General features: G+C 45.8%; 1 protein-coding gene across 5 annotated transcripts in view; it reads right to left on the minus strand.

Moving 5' to 3' along the window:
• Nucleotides 1–12,527, minus strand: part of NT5DC2 (5'-nucleotidase domain containing 2) — a 53,617-nt gene that overhangs the window by 27,791 nt on the left and 13,299 nt on the right. For all 5 annotated transcript variants that reach the window (XR_014788495.1, XR_014788494.1, XM_084839741.1 and 2 more), the window contains exons 3-5: nt 12,400–12,474; nt 8,417–8,472; nt 6,686–6,779 (exon numbers count right to left, since the gene is read on the minus strand). Coding sequence is in view for 3 of the 5 variants with exons in the window: in XM_084839741.1 (XP_084695867.1) it covers nt 6,686–6,779; nt 8,417–8,472; nt 12,400–12,474 (225 nt within the window). In the remaining 2 variants the exon portion in view is untranslated. The remainder of the gene's footprint in view (nt 1–6,685; nt 6,780–8,416; nt 8,473–12,399; nt 12,475–12,527) is intronic.

Raw genomic sequence — 12,527 nt, forward strand, 5'->3', positions numbered from 1 at the left:
TTGGGGAAGGCTGCAACAGAACTTGGCATATGACCCAGGAATACATTTTATTTGCTTCTTCCCAATGTTGAGCGAGCTCTTTCAAGAATACAGGAGAAAACAGATGGACCATTTGACAACTCTACTGTACATAAAACATGAAATTGGGAAAAATCTAGTTTTGTCTATTTTGATTAAACACCTTCCCCTAATAGATCATCACTACATTTCGTCTGTAGGAATAACACCACTGTTTTCACGCTGTATCCTCTGGAAACACTGGGGTTCCTTGAAAGCTTAACAGGGACTCCTCCATGAGATCTGTAATGACAGCCACGTTTTCCTGAAAGATAGCTTTTCCACCACTACCAGTCTTCTTCTGCAATCTTCCCCAGCTGCAGGTCTGTACAGACACTGGATCGACATTAGACTTTTACTCTGGTACTGCAACTCCTGGCTCACTCACACAACACACAATGTGCTCCCTGACCTATTATTCAGCTGCTACTTCTGCCACAATGTTCTGTTTTCTTCCCAGACCAATCTTGTGATGATTTTTGTTTTGTCTTGTGACTGCAGTTTCATTAGCCCAGATTCTTTGCATCTATAGTTAAGTGACGGCTATTTATTTGCTAGCAGGGACTATTCAAGAAGAGTTTACTGAGGCCTGTCTGGCAAGACTGGGAAGGTGAATTTTTAATAATAGACGGTGCTTATTGAGGCCTGTCTGGCAAGGTTGGGAAGGTGAGTTTTTAATAGTAGATGGTGCTGACAGTTGTATTTGCTTCTCCTTCACACAAAGGAAGCACTCTAGGGGATGTGTCAACAGGAAGGGGAAAATAGAGAACTTAAAAACTACAGGCAGAAAAACCCAACCAGAAAACAACGTTGGGCTAACTGGTGGTATAGGCTTCCACAGCAAAAGGAAATAGACCTGGCATTACTAACCACAGCTGAAGTGGTTACTAGGTTGCACGGAAGAAAACGGCCTTAAGTATACATAATTGAGCCACAGACTTGGAAGTTACTTAGAAGCATAAGACAGTATAGGTATGTCTCCTCTATCTCCCTATCACAGGGGGCAAAGATCTGGGGAAGGGGGAAAGAAGTGTGGAGAGAAGCAGAGAAAGCTGGAATCACCTTTGTTCCCCCCTTTCTTCCATTTTAACAATGTACATTGAGATTAACAACAAAAAATAGGGTCTGTGCCTTAATCTGCACAATATAATACTCTGACTCATTACACCAAGATTTAGTCTCCTTTAGAAGGATTGCAATCAATGTCCAAACTCTCTGTAGCGGGATAAAGAAGAATGATTCTGGGTTTCTAACCTCATTGTTTGTGCAATACCCAAGTATATTATTATAAGGAATACCTATGAAAAAAAATATTATTTGTTTGGGGCGGGGGAGAGATTCAAGTCTATTGGGGGAAACATACAGTTTGAAGATTTTTTAATCAATGTAAATTGGCAGTGCATATGCTTCAAGCATTAAAAAAAATTCATAGACTAAAGTTCCTGTTTCTTTCCATGATTAAATTCCTTGGATAATATCCATGGTGCTAGAATGGTGCAGGAGACAGAGTGTTTTATTTGGATGTGGCAGACCCATGTTCTAATTTGGAATGTCCGTGGGCAAGTAATTCTCTCTCAACCCTTTTTTTTTAATTTCACAGGGCTGTTACGAAAGACACATAAGTAGTGTTTAACCAGAGAGGAAAGAGAGCTATACAGGGTACTGAAAACCTTCTTTACTGAAAGTCTGCTCCCTGCCTTTTGAGATTTCACTAAGGATTGCTCCATTTTTAAGTATATCTGCACAGCTAGACTTTTTTTAAAAAAAATGAGAATAAGGTTCACAGGATGCTGAATTCTGTGCTAGCTACAAAACTTTCCTTGCTCATGCAAAGAGCCCCTCCTCATATGCTCAGTTACACCCATGAAGATGGATGTAACTGAGGAAACAGCATGCAGGAAATAATTTGCACAAACCTACAGGAAATTGTCTATAGGTTAGTACACACTACTCACAGGCATCTCCCGCATTCTCATGCCCAGTGAGGGCAAGGAAAGAGAGCGGTGGTATAACAAAAGCATGACTGCACTACAGAGAACCTCACAAGCATAGCAACAAAAGAACTGCTCTATAAAAAGCTGCTGTTGTCGGTTGTTTGCCCAATCATGTGATGGGTGTGCTAGCCACCCACAGTGGGTTGTTCACAAAACAACCCACCCTGAGTGGCTTGCCAGCCACCATGGGCTAGTGTGACATGCAAACATGGCCTGTGTTTCCTAACTGAGGTAGAAGGTCAAAAGGGTAGCCTACAGAGGACTCCTTCCTTTTACCAAATGACTGTTAAAGGCTCCGACAAAGAATGCGCTATAGTGAGTAAGGGTAGTCATCTGATTCTTACAGGTCAGACCTGGAAATTAAGCATTTTGGGGGGTCCTCTGGCTCTCAATGAAATTGCAGTAGTATTTTAAAAGACACCAACAAAGTTGCATATAGTTTAACTTGGAAGGAAAATTGCTGTTAAAATGATGCCAGATAAATATTCTACACAGTTATCATTCATGCCTTTTGTGATTTTGTAGGAACATGCTGACAGTCACCCAAACACTTTATTACAGAGCTTCCCCACCCATGTGGGGGTTAGATTGTACAGCAAAGTAGACTTGTTGCTCCTGAACTACTGTTTGGAATAGCATGGCCCCCATGGATCCAGATGTTGGCCACCCCGAGTGAGAAATGAGTTGACTGACTATGTGCTATGCAATAATATGGAGAATTACTCAGCACTGCAAATGAGACATCCTAACCAGCAGTTTAAATGGCATGTCATCTCCAGAGTCATCCAGTCAGTCAACAAGAATATTTCAAAGAAGTTATCCAGACCCTCTGTCTCTTTGATAAACTCTTCTTCAACTCTCAGAGAAACAGTATGTTTAAGCATACTCTATGAGAGCCAGGGCCTGCAGGAGAAGCTGCCATCACCGGGGAAGAGGCGTGCCTGCTGCTGCTGGGCCTGCTGCAGCTGCCGCCGCTGCTGCCACCAGGCCTTCCCTGCAGACTTCTGCCTGGCAGACCGCCAGTCCCTGCAGGACCAGGGCCCCAGGTACCGAGCCAGCTGTGCTGCTTCCACCTACCCCTTCCTGGAGGGGCTACATAAGCTGGCTGGCTGAGGTGGCCTGGGAGAGCCAGGGCCTGCACGAGAAGCTGCCGCCATTGGGGAAGAGGCGTGCCTGCTGCTGCTCTGCCGCCACCACCACTATCACTACTGTGGACTCCTGCCTGGCAGTATTTTTAAGGGGATTTTTTAATTGTTTTGTTGTTGTTGTTGTTTTGTATTTAATTTCTGGGGGATTCTGTTGTGTTTTAAGGGGGGGTAGCCTGCCTGATAGGCGGGAGCGAGGGGGCATGTGTCCACCTGATAGAGGCAGTGGGGGAACTGTTGGGGGCCAGAAGATACCGAGGCTGGGCGGCAGGCACTGGCGGAGCGCTAGGGGCAGGCCATGCCAGGTAAGGGGAACAAGGGAGAGATGTGTAGTATCTGTCCCCTGCTCCGGGCCTGTCCAGAGCCAAAGGATGGCTGGGAGAGGCGTGACTCCATCTTCTGGCCTTCGTTTGCTGCTCTGCAATGCCAGGTCTGTTACCCAGAAAACCTCCCTCATCCATGACATGATCCTGGATGAGGGTGCAGACCTGGCATGTATTATGGAGACCTGGCTGGCCGAGGCTGCTGCTCCAACCCTTGCAGCCATGTGTCCAGCCAGATTTTCGTAAACACAGCAGCCAAAGACTGGGGATCAGGGAGGGGGAGTGGCTGTTATCTACTGAGAGTCCTTGGTCTTCACCAGACCCCCTCTCCGGGAGACCAAGGTTGCTGAGTGCATGTACTGGAGGTTGGGCCCGAAGGGCAGTCTGGGGATTCTGCTCATGTGCCATCCACCCCGCTGCACGACTGACTCCCTGGCCGAGGTGTTTGAGGTGGTCTCTGATGTGCGTGTACAGTCCCCTAATTTATTGGTGTTGGGGGACTTCAACGTACATTCGGGGGCCATCCTCACAGGAGCACCTTGGGACGTCATGGAGACCATGGCTTCCTGGAAGCTGCACCATATTCTAACTGGGCCCACCCATGTAGCCAGCATGCACTAGACCTTGTGTTTGTTTCTGGAGAAGCGGGGAGTGATCTGGAAATCGGGGGTATATCCACCACCCCCTTGTCATGGTCAGGTCACTATCTGGTGACGTTGGACTTCTCGGTTCCACACCCCCTCCGCAGGAGTGGAGGACCCATTAAAATGGTCCTCCCCAGGCGTCTTATGGATCCAAATGGATTCCTGAACGCGCTTGGGGATTCCCTGGTGCACGCCAATGGCCACTCGGTCAAGACCCTGGTGGGTGGCTGGAATGCCGCAATCACTGGGGCATTAGATCAGGTGGCTCCGAAACGCCCTCTCCCCCTGAACAGGGCTCGGACTGCACCATGGTTCAATCTGCAGTTACGAGCTCTGAAACAGGAGGTGAGACGGCTAGAGTGCCGGTGGCGGAAGTCTTGCTCCAAAGACGATCAGACACGGGCTAGAGCTGTATCTTCAGCCTATCATGTGGCGGTGAAGGCAGCAAAAAAGGAATATTATGCTGCCTCTATCGCGTCTGCAGAGTGCTGTCCCAGGAGGCTGTTCCAAGTGGTCCGGAGCATGGTCGGTCCTGTGGCTCCGGAACCACTGGAGCATTCTAAGGCCTCCTGTGAGGCCTTGGCAAGGCACTTTGCAGATAAAATTGATCAGATTAGGAGTGTTACTCCACACGCTGTGGATACAGTTAGTGAGCAAGAGGCGGCCTGTGGCAAACCGGTTTTGTGGGATCGGTTCCAGCTTCTTCCTTCTGATGAAGTGGACAAGGTGCTTTCACCTGCTTACTTGATCTTTGCCCATCTTGGCTCATTATGGGCTGCAGAGAGAGACTGGGTGAGGGGATCAGGGCGGTGGTGAATGCCTCCCTTGAGGAGGGAGTGATGCCATCAGCCCTCAAGGAGGCAGTGATAAGACTGCTCTTAAAGAAGCCCTCCTTGGATCCTCAAGTTCTGAACAACTTTCACCCAGTCTCAAATCTGCCATTTTGGGGCAAGGTGACTGAGCGGGTGGTGGTGACGCAGTTGAAGGCACACTTGGAAGAAGCTGATTATCTAGACCCATTTCAGTTGGGCTTCAGGCTTGGGCATGGGAAAGAAATGGCCTTGGTCACCTTGGTGGATGATATGAGGAGGGCTCTGGATAGGGGTGAATGCTCCTTCCTTGTTCTCCTCGACCTCCCAGCAGCTTTTGATACCATTGACCACGGTATCCTCCTGGACCGCCTGGAGGGGTTGGGCATTGGAGACACCATATTGCGGTGGTTCTGGTCCTTCCTCTCTGGCAGGTACCAGAGGGTAGCACTGGGAGAGGAGGTTTCCGACCCATGGCCACTCACTTGTGGGGTGCCACAGGGTTCCATCCTCTCCCCGATGCTATTTAACATATATGTGAAGCTGCTGGGGGCTATCATCAGGAGGTTTGGGGTGTGGTGTTGTCATCAATATGCGGATGACACGCAGCTCTACCTCTCGTTCAAATCTTCACCAAGGTTGGCTGTAGAATCCCTGTCCAAATGTCTGGAGATGGTGAGTGGCTGGATGGGGAGGAATAAGCTGAAGCTGAACCCTGACAAGACCCAGGTACTTTTGGTGGGAGACAAGAGGAGGCTGGGGGATGTTGACCTGGTGTTGAATGGGGTACAGCTACCCTTGAAAGACCAGGTCTGCAGCCTGGGGGTCATTTTGGACTCCCAGCTGTCCATGGAGGCTCAGGTGTCAGCTATGAGCCGGACAGCGCTATATCAACTCCATCTGATACGGCGGCTGCGCCCCTTCCTTCCCGACCATCTGCTCCCATTGGTAGTACATGCCCTGGTCTCCTCTCATTTGGACTACTGTAATGCGCTCTACGGGGGGTTACCCTTGAAGATGGTTCGGAAGCTGCAGCTGGTACAGAATGCAGCGGCTCGCCTGATTAAAGGCAGCCGCCAGCGAGATCACATCACTCCAGTGCTGAAGGAGTTGCACTGGTTACCAGTTGTTTTCCGGGCCAAATTCAAGGTGTTGGTTTTGACCTTTAAAACCCTATATGGTTCCAGCCCAGCCTATCTTAAGGAGCGCCTCCAGCAACACCAGACAGGCCGCTTAACAAGATCAGCCTCGGATGGCCTTCTCTCTGTCCCATCAGCCAGGACAGCTAGACTGGTGGGGACGATGGAGAGAGCCTTTTCTGTGGTGGCCCCCACTCTGTGGAACTCCCTCCCTAGGGAACTCCGCCATGCCCCCTCTTTAATGAGCTTCCACCATGCATTAAAAATGTGGTTGTTCAGGCAGGCATTTGGGGTGGGTTAGGGTATTTTAGGAAACGTTTTTACTGTAGAATGTTATTGTTTTAAACTGTTTTATTATATGCTGTACATTGCCCAGAGTGGCTGGGTGACCAGCCAGATGGGCGATTAATAAATTTAATAAATAAATAAATTTAAACTGGCAAGTGCTGCTTTTTTCAAATTTGGAAGAAGTCGCTGACATTTTCACTTAATCCCCATATATTAAATTTGTTAGCTGGTAAGAAGAGCCAACACTCCCATTTTATTAAATGCTTAATAAGGGTGCTTACTATACCTTGCCATAAAAACCACTCATCTGGTATAATGGGATATGCTGGGTTCCACCATACATCTCAATAACCTCTTCATCAGGCACTGGTTTCAGCCCTCTATAAATAAGGTACAAAAAGTTTCAGTAGAACTTAAATGAGATTTTAAAAAAACAAACCACCAATGGAGCGACAGCTCTTTACGTAGCCAAAAAATCAAACGGGAATTAACCTTCATACCAAGTCCATTTCTAATGTAGAATGGCATTTCATTTGTTCCCTGAATCATTAAAGCAGAGACTAAACATTTCATTTGTACATTGGTGGCTAGCTCTGTTCACTTCACTGAGAATAACACATGGCTGGTTGTTCTGTGAAACTTTTTTAAAGAGTTATATAGTGGAGATGTTCCATTATATTTTGGAAGAGATCGTGCAAGTGAATAGAAACAACGTGATTTTATTAGAATGTTCATAAAGCTCAAGGTACTGTTTTTAGTTTAAATGTATGGTGGTTCAGTACTGCCCCATTGACCTAAGCTCCTTTTATTAGTCAACTAACCACATACCTTCACAACTGCCTTTTGAAAAAGTAGTACAAAAGAGCTTCATGTACCACAATTTTCAAGCGGAAATATTTTATTACGTTCTATCCAAATTGACATTGATAAGCACAAGGTATCTGAAGCAAAGAGAATTGCCAACTTTGGGGAGCCAGAGAGGTCATACACTCCAAGGTTAGGAACGAAACAGAAGTTGCCTAAATCTAGAAGTGCCTCCCAAAACAATAATGTTATAGGATAAGAGAAACTAAAACTCCCCCCTTCTCATCCAGTGTTCTTGGTATTGCATTTTGGAAGTTATGCAACTAGACTGGACTGGTATGTGACTGAATCAGCTACTTAAATTAATAGGATACCACATAGTTGCAAAAGAAGAATGTGAATGTCCCAGGATCATAGCAAGAACTGCTTCTTCAGAGCAGAATTTTCTACTAGACTCTGGTTCAAAGACTGTATAGCTTGTGCTCACCCACCCACTGCCACTTCCCTGCCCAGTTTATGTATTATTACATTTATTATGGTTCCCTGAAGCTATAGGTTTAATATTTAACTATAATAATATTTATAATGTTCAAGAATTAAAAGCTATTAAGGAGCATAACAAGAAACCTACATAATTTTGAGAACTATTCACCAAAACTGACAACTCTTCCAAATGAATAAACATGAACTTTGAAGAATCTCTTCAAACATAATGTTCTGAACTTCAGACAAGAGTTTTAATAGACTGCTAGAAGATTTTGTTTTTATTCTCAGAAAGGATGTTTTCATATAACTCCAGTTACAAATATGGCAGCTATGCATATCTAACAGAGCAGGATGTCAGCTTCTTTCTTTATAGTGTTCTGGTAACTATAGTTAAACTTGTTAATCTTCTTGATGCAGCTTGTGCATGTTTCAACCACCCCAAACTGCTCTTTAATTCTTTCCTCTTTAGTTCAGTGAGGAACAGCACAATTCCCAGGACAGCCAACTTCAGTAAGTCTTGCTGTTACATTCAAATAACAGCAACTCAGTCACAGTTTTAGAACTCAGTCCTGCAAGTGATCGTGTATAGCTGCCCATAAAAATAATAATTCCCACACTTGGCCACTAAATGCTGCATAAAAGCAGCAATCTAAAAAGCAACAGACCCAAAAAGGGAAAGGTTTGTATTTTTATGTGTATATTTTTTAAAAGATGAGATTTAACTCACTGGTATGCAGTACCCAACTGAACATAGTGGAAAGCATCAATCTTCATCAGAAGGCTCTGAAAGATAAGCAGACCTTTACTATGAAAATACTTCATATATTTACTCAGACTGAAGAACCTAAGAATACAGTCCTAACTAAACCTCACATTGTAATGCATTTTAAAATTACACTTAGAGACCACTATCCACAAGTTAGACCCACTGAGCAGGACAGAATTGTAACTAGCCCCCACCCCTGTACCTGCAAAGCATGCAAAAAAGAAAAAGAAAGCTCATGCCAGCGTAGCAATAGCCTTGCACTGGCAGGAAGCTATTGCCAGCAAGACTGAGGAATGAAGGTAAATTTGTGGGTATGGCAGCGGTTCATCTAAGGAATCTTATGCACTTGGGAAGCCCCATTCCTAATCATGTAATGCACCACTCTTTTGCTGGTGTGGCAAGTAATAGATCCATTTCAATCGGGCTTCAGGCCTGGTTTTGGAATGGAAACTGCCTTGGTCGCCCTGTGGGATGACCTCTGCCGGGAGAGGGACAGGGGGAGTGCGACCCTGTTGATTCTCCTGGACCTCTCAGCAGCTTTCGATACCATCGACCATGGTATCCTTCTGGATAGGTTGTCTGGGTTGGGAGTAGGAGGCACTGCACTACAGTGGTTCCGCTCCTACTTGGATGGCCAATTCCAGAAGGTGGTGCTGGGGGATTACTGCTCTGTGCCATGGCAATTGTGCCATGGGGTTCCACAGGGCTCTATTTTATCCCCCATGCTGTTTAACATCAACATGAAACTGCTGGGGGAGGTTATCCGAAGGTGTGGGCTGAGGTGCCATCAATATGCAGATGGCACCCAGCTCTACCTCTCTTTTACATCAAAACCAGGTGAGGCAGTGACTGTTCTGAATCAGTGCCTGGGCACGGTAATGGACTGGATGAGGGCTAATAAACTGAAACTCAATCCAGACAAGACGGAGGTACTGTTAGTGGGTGGTTCGTCTGCCTGGCTAGGTGATATTCAACCTGTTCTGGAGGGGGTTGCACTCCCCCTAAAGGATCAGGTTCGTAGTTTGGGGGTGCTCTTGGATTCAGAACTGTCACTTGAGGCACAGGTGAACTCAGTGGCACGGAGCACTTTTTATCAGCTTAGGCTGGTATACCAACTACGCCCTTATCTGGACAGAGATAGCCTTGCTACAGTTATCCATGCTTTGATAACTTCTCGTCTGGATTACTGCAATGCGTTATACATGGGGCTGCCTTTGAAAACGGTCCAGAAACTTCAGCTGGTCCAAAATAGGGCAGCAAGATTGTTAACAGGGACTGGCCTGCGAGCTCATATTACGCCAGTACTTTTCCAGCTGCACTGGCTGCCAGTCCATTTCCGGGCCTGATTCAAAGTGCTGGTGTTAACATTCAAAGCCCTTAACGGCTTGGGGCCAGGTTACCTGAAGGATCGCCTCCTCCCATATGTGCCTGCCCGGACCTGAAGATCATCATCAGCGGCCCTTCTCCGTGAGCCCCTGCCAAAGGAAGTGAGGCGGGTGGCTACTAGGAGGAGGGCTTTTTTTGCTGTGGCACCCGGCTCTGGAATGAGCTCCCTAGTGAGGTTCGCCTGGCGCCTACATTATATTCCTTTTGGCGCCTGGTGAAGACCTTTTTATTTTCCCAGGCATTTTAGCATTTTAGCTTTCTAAATTTTTATTTTTGCTGTTTTAAATCTGTATTTTAAACTCTTGCACTGCTGCTAGGTTTTATTGTGGTTGTATTGTTATATTGTGGTTTTAATGTTCTGTATATTTTAAATTGTTTTACTGTGTGTTGTTTGGATTTAATTTTTGTGAACCGCCCAGAAAGCTTCGGCTATTGGGCGGTATAGAAATGAAATAAATAAATAAATAAATAAAAACACTGCCAATGGAGTGTCCTGAATGACTACCCAATCACCTGCCCAAAGCCACAGAGGGTAGGATTCTGACTTATTCAAGAATCGATCTAAGCCTCAACAAGGGAACACAGTTCACCAGACAGGCAGTACAGACCAAACACTCATGTCTTGTTTTTCCTTGCACCATGACAAGGGGCACACAGCAGCAGAATAGACAGAGTTCAACTGCTTGCATTAGTTAGGTGAGTATCATCCCTGGATGGGTGAATATTGGCACAATGACTACATCCACAACAGGTGAGCTCCTAAATGTAAACACGTAGCGGCCAAGCCGGTGACATTCCCCTGGAGATGACAAAGGCCCTCTCATGGGTTTCTCTTCTCTCTATTCCTGTAACTGTGTGGTATGGGTGTTGCTCAGAGTTCTAGTTGAGCCATCTTTGAGGACTGGGCCACAGCTCGATGGTGGAGCACATGCTTTACATGCAGAAGGCCCCTGGTTCAAGCCTTGGCATCTCCAGTTAAAAGGATAAAAGTAGAAGGTGATGCCTGAAAGCCCAAGGACCTGCAGCCAGTCAGAATAGACAATACTGGGCTAGATCAATAGACAGCCAGCTGCCTTACACCAAGTCAGACTATGGTGCCTTTTTCTATATAAAATTATTGTTATTAGCAGAACCCCAAAAGCTAAGTTCTGCTACATTTGTATCTCCTCAAAGTATAATTCAAACCCACATCTGCCAGGTCCCATTGGATTGCTCTTCCCCATTGAACTGCCACGCAAGCTCTCTGTGTTGCCTCTTATGAACTTCCCACCACCACTTACACCTTCCTTGCTCATATAGCTTCCTTCCCTCTCCCTTGTAAATACATTTCACCCCATATGTTTTTACCATTCCTACTTCATACAATCTATGCCACAGCTCCCAAGTTGTTTTTTTTTCAAGTTGCCTTCGTCCTTTTGCATCATGTCCCTCTTTCTCTTCCCCGCCCACAACCACCACCACAGCAAATATGTTCTTGGATTCAGAAAGTACTAATACATGAACAACCAACCAAAAATACTGATGACTCCGCTGCACTTCTTCACCGTTAAGCATTATCTGCTTTCTAGATTGCCTTCCTATTGGGCTTGTCGACAAGAAGGTCCACATAGTAAGAAGATGCTATGTAAATGTATCATTTCCTTTTCCAGTACATAATGACTGGGTTTGCATGATGAAACAACCAACAGTTAGTTAACCATTGGTTGTTTGGGAGTGAAAGGTACACTAACTAAACAATTGTGATGTCCAAACTCTAGGTTGTTGAGGGAAAAACAATCTAGAGCTCTAACCCATGGATTGTTCTTGGGTTATCCCTCTCCCCCAACAGATGTCACAGAAAAAGAGGGTAAGGGGAGACATGATAGAGGTCTACAAAATGATGCATGGTGTAGAGAATGTGGATAGGGAGACATTTTTCTCCCTCTCTCAAAATACTAGAACCCGGGGTCATCCCATGAAACTGATTAGTGGGAGATTCAGGACAGATAAAACCAAGTACTTCTTCACACAGCACATAGTTAAACTGTGGCATTCGCTTCCACAAGATATAGTGATGGCCACCAGTTTGAATGTCTTTAAAAGGGGGTTATACAAATTCCTGGAGGTAAAGGCTATCAATGGATACTAGTCCTGATGGCCGTGTGCTAACAGGCAGTGAGCCTATGTACACCAGTTGCTGGGGAACATGGGTGAGAGGGTGCTGTTGTGCTCATACCCTGCTTGGGGGTCCCTGGTCAACAGCTGGTTGGCCCCTGTGTGAACAGAATGCTGGACTAGATGGACCGTTGGTCTGATCCTGCATGGCTCTTCTTATGTTCTTAAAACAGTACACGGATGGTGTATCCTTGGGTTGTTTAGCACACCAGAAGCTGGTGAGAAGTTAGGAGCCATATGCTCAAAGTCCCTATTAATCTCATTTCTTCCTCCAGGAGTAGCCATAACTTCAGAGAGACTAAGTTGGCAAATAAATATTGCCACACAACGCACAAGCAACATTACCCAGCTCCATAAGTATGGTGAAAGAACACATCAACAAAGATTGAATCTTTATAACTTACCTTGTGCACATCATAGTGAAGCCCTCTTATGGCAAATCCAGGAATGTATTCATATTTCCTGAGTCCCTGTGGGTACTGCAAAACATTCAACTAGAAAGTATCAGTGCATCTTGTCACACAGGGTATAG

Source organism: Heloderma suspectum, chromosome 2, assembly GCF_057233095.1.
Source record: "Heloderma suspectum isolate Gila_16-S chromosome 2, 16-S_ref, whole genome shotgun sequence".
Classification (NCBI taxonomy): Eukaryota; Metazoa; Chordata; class Lepidosauria; order Squamata; family Helodermatidae; genus Heloderma; species Heloderma suspectum.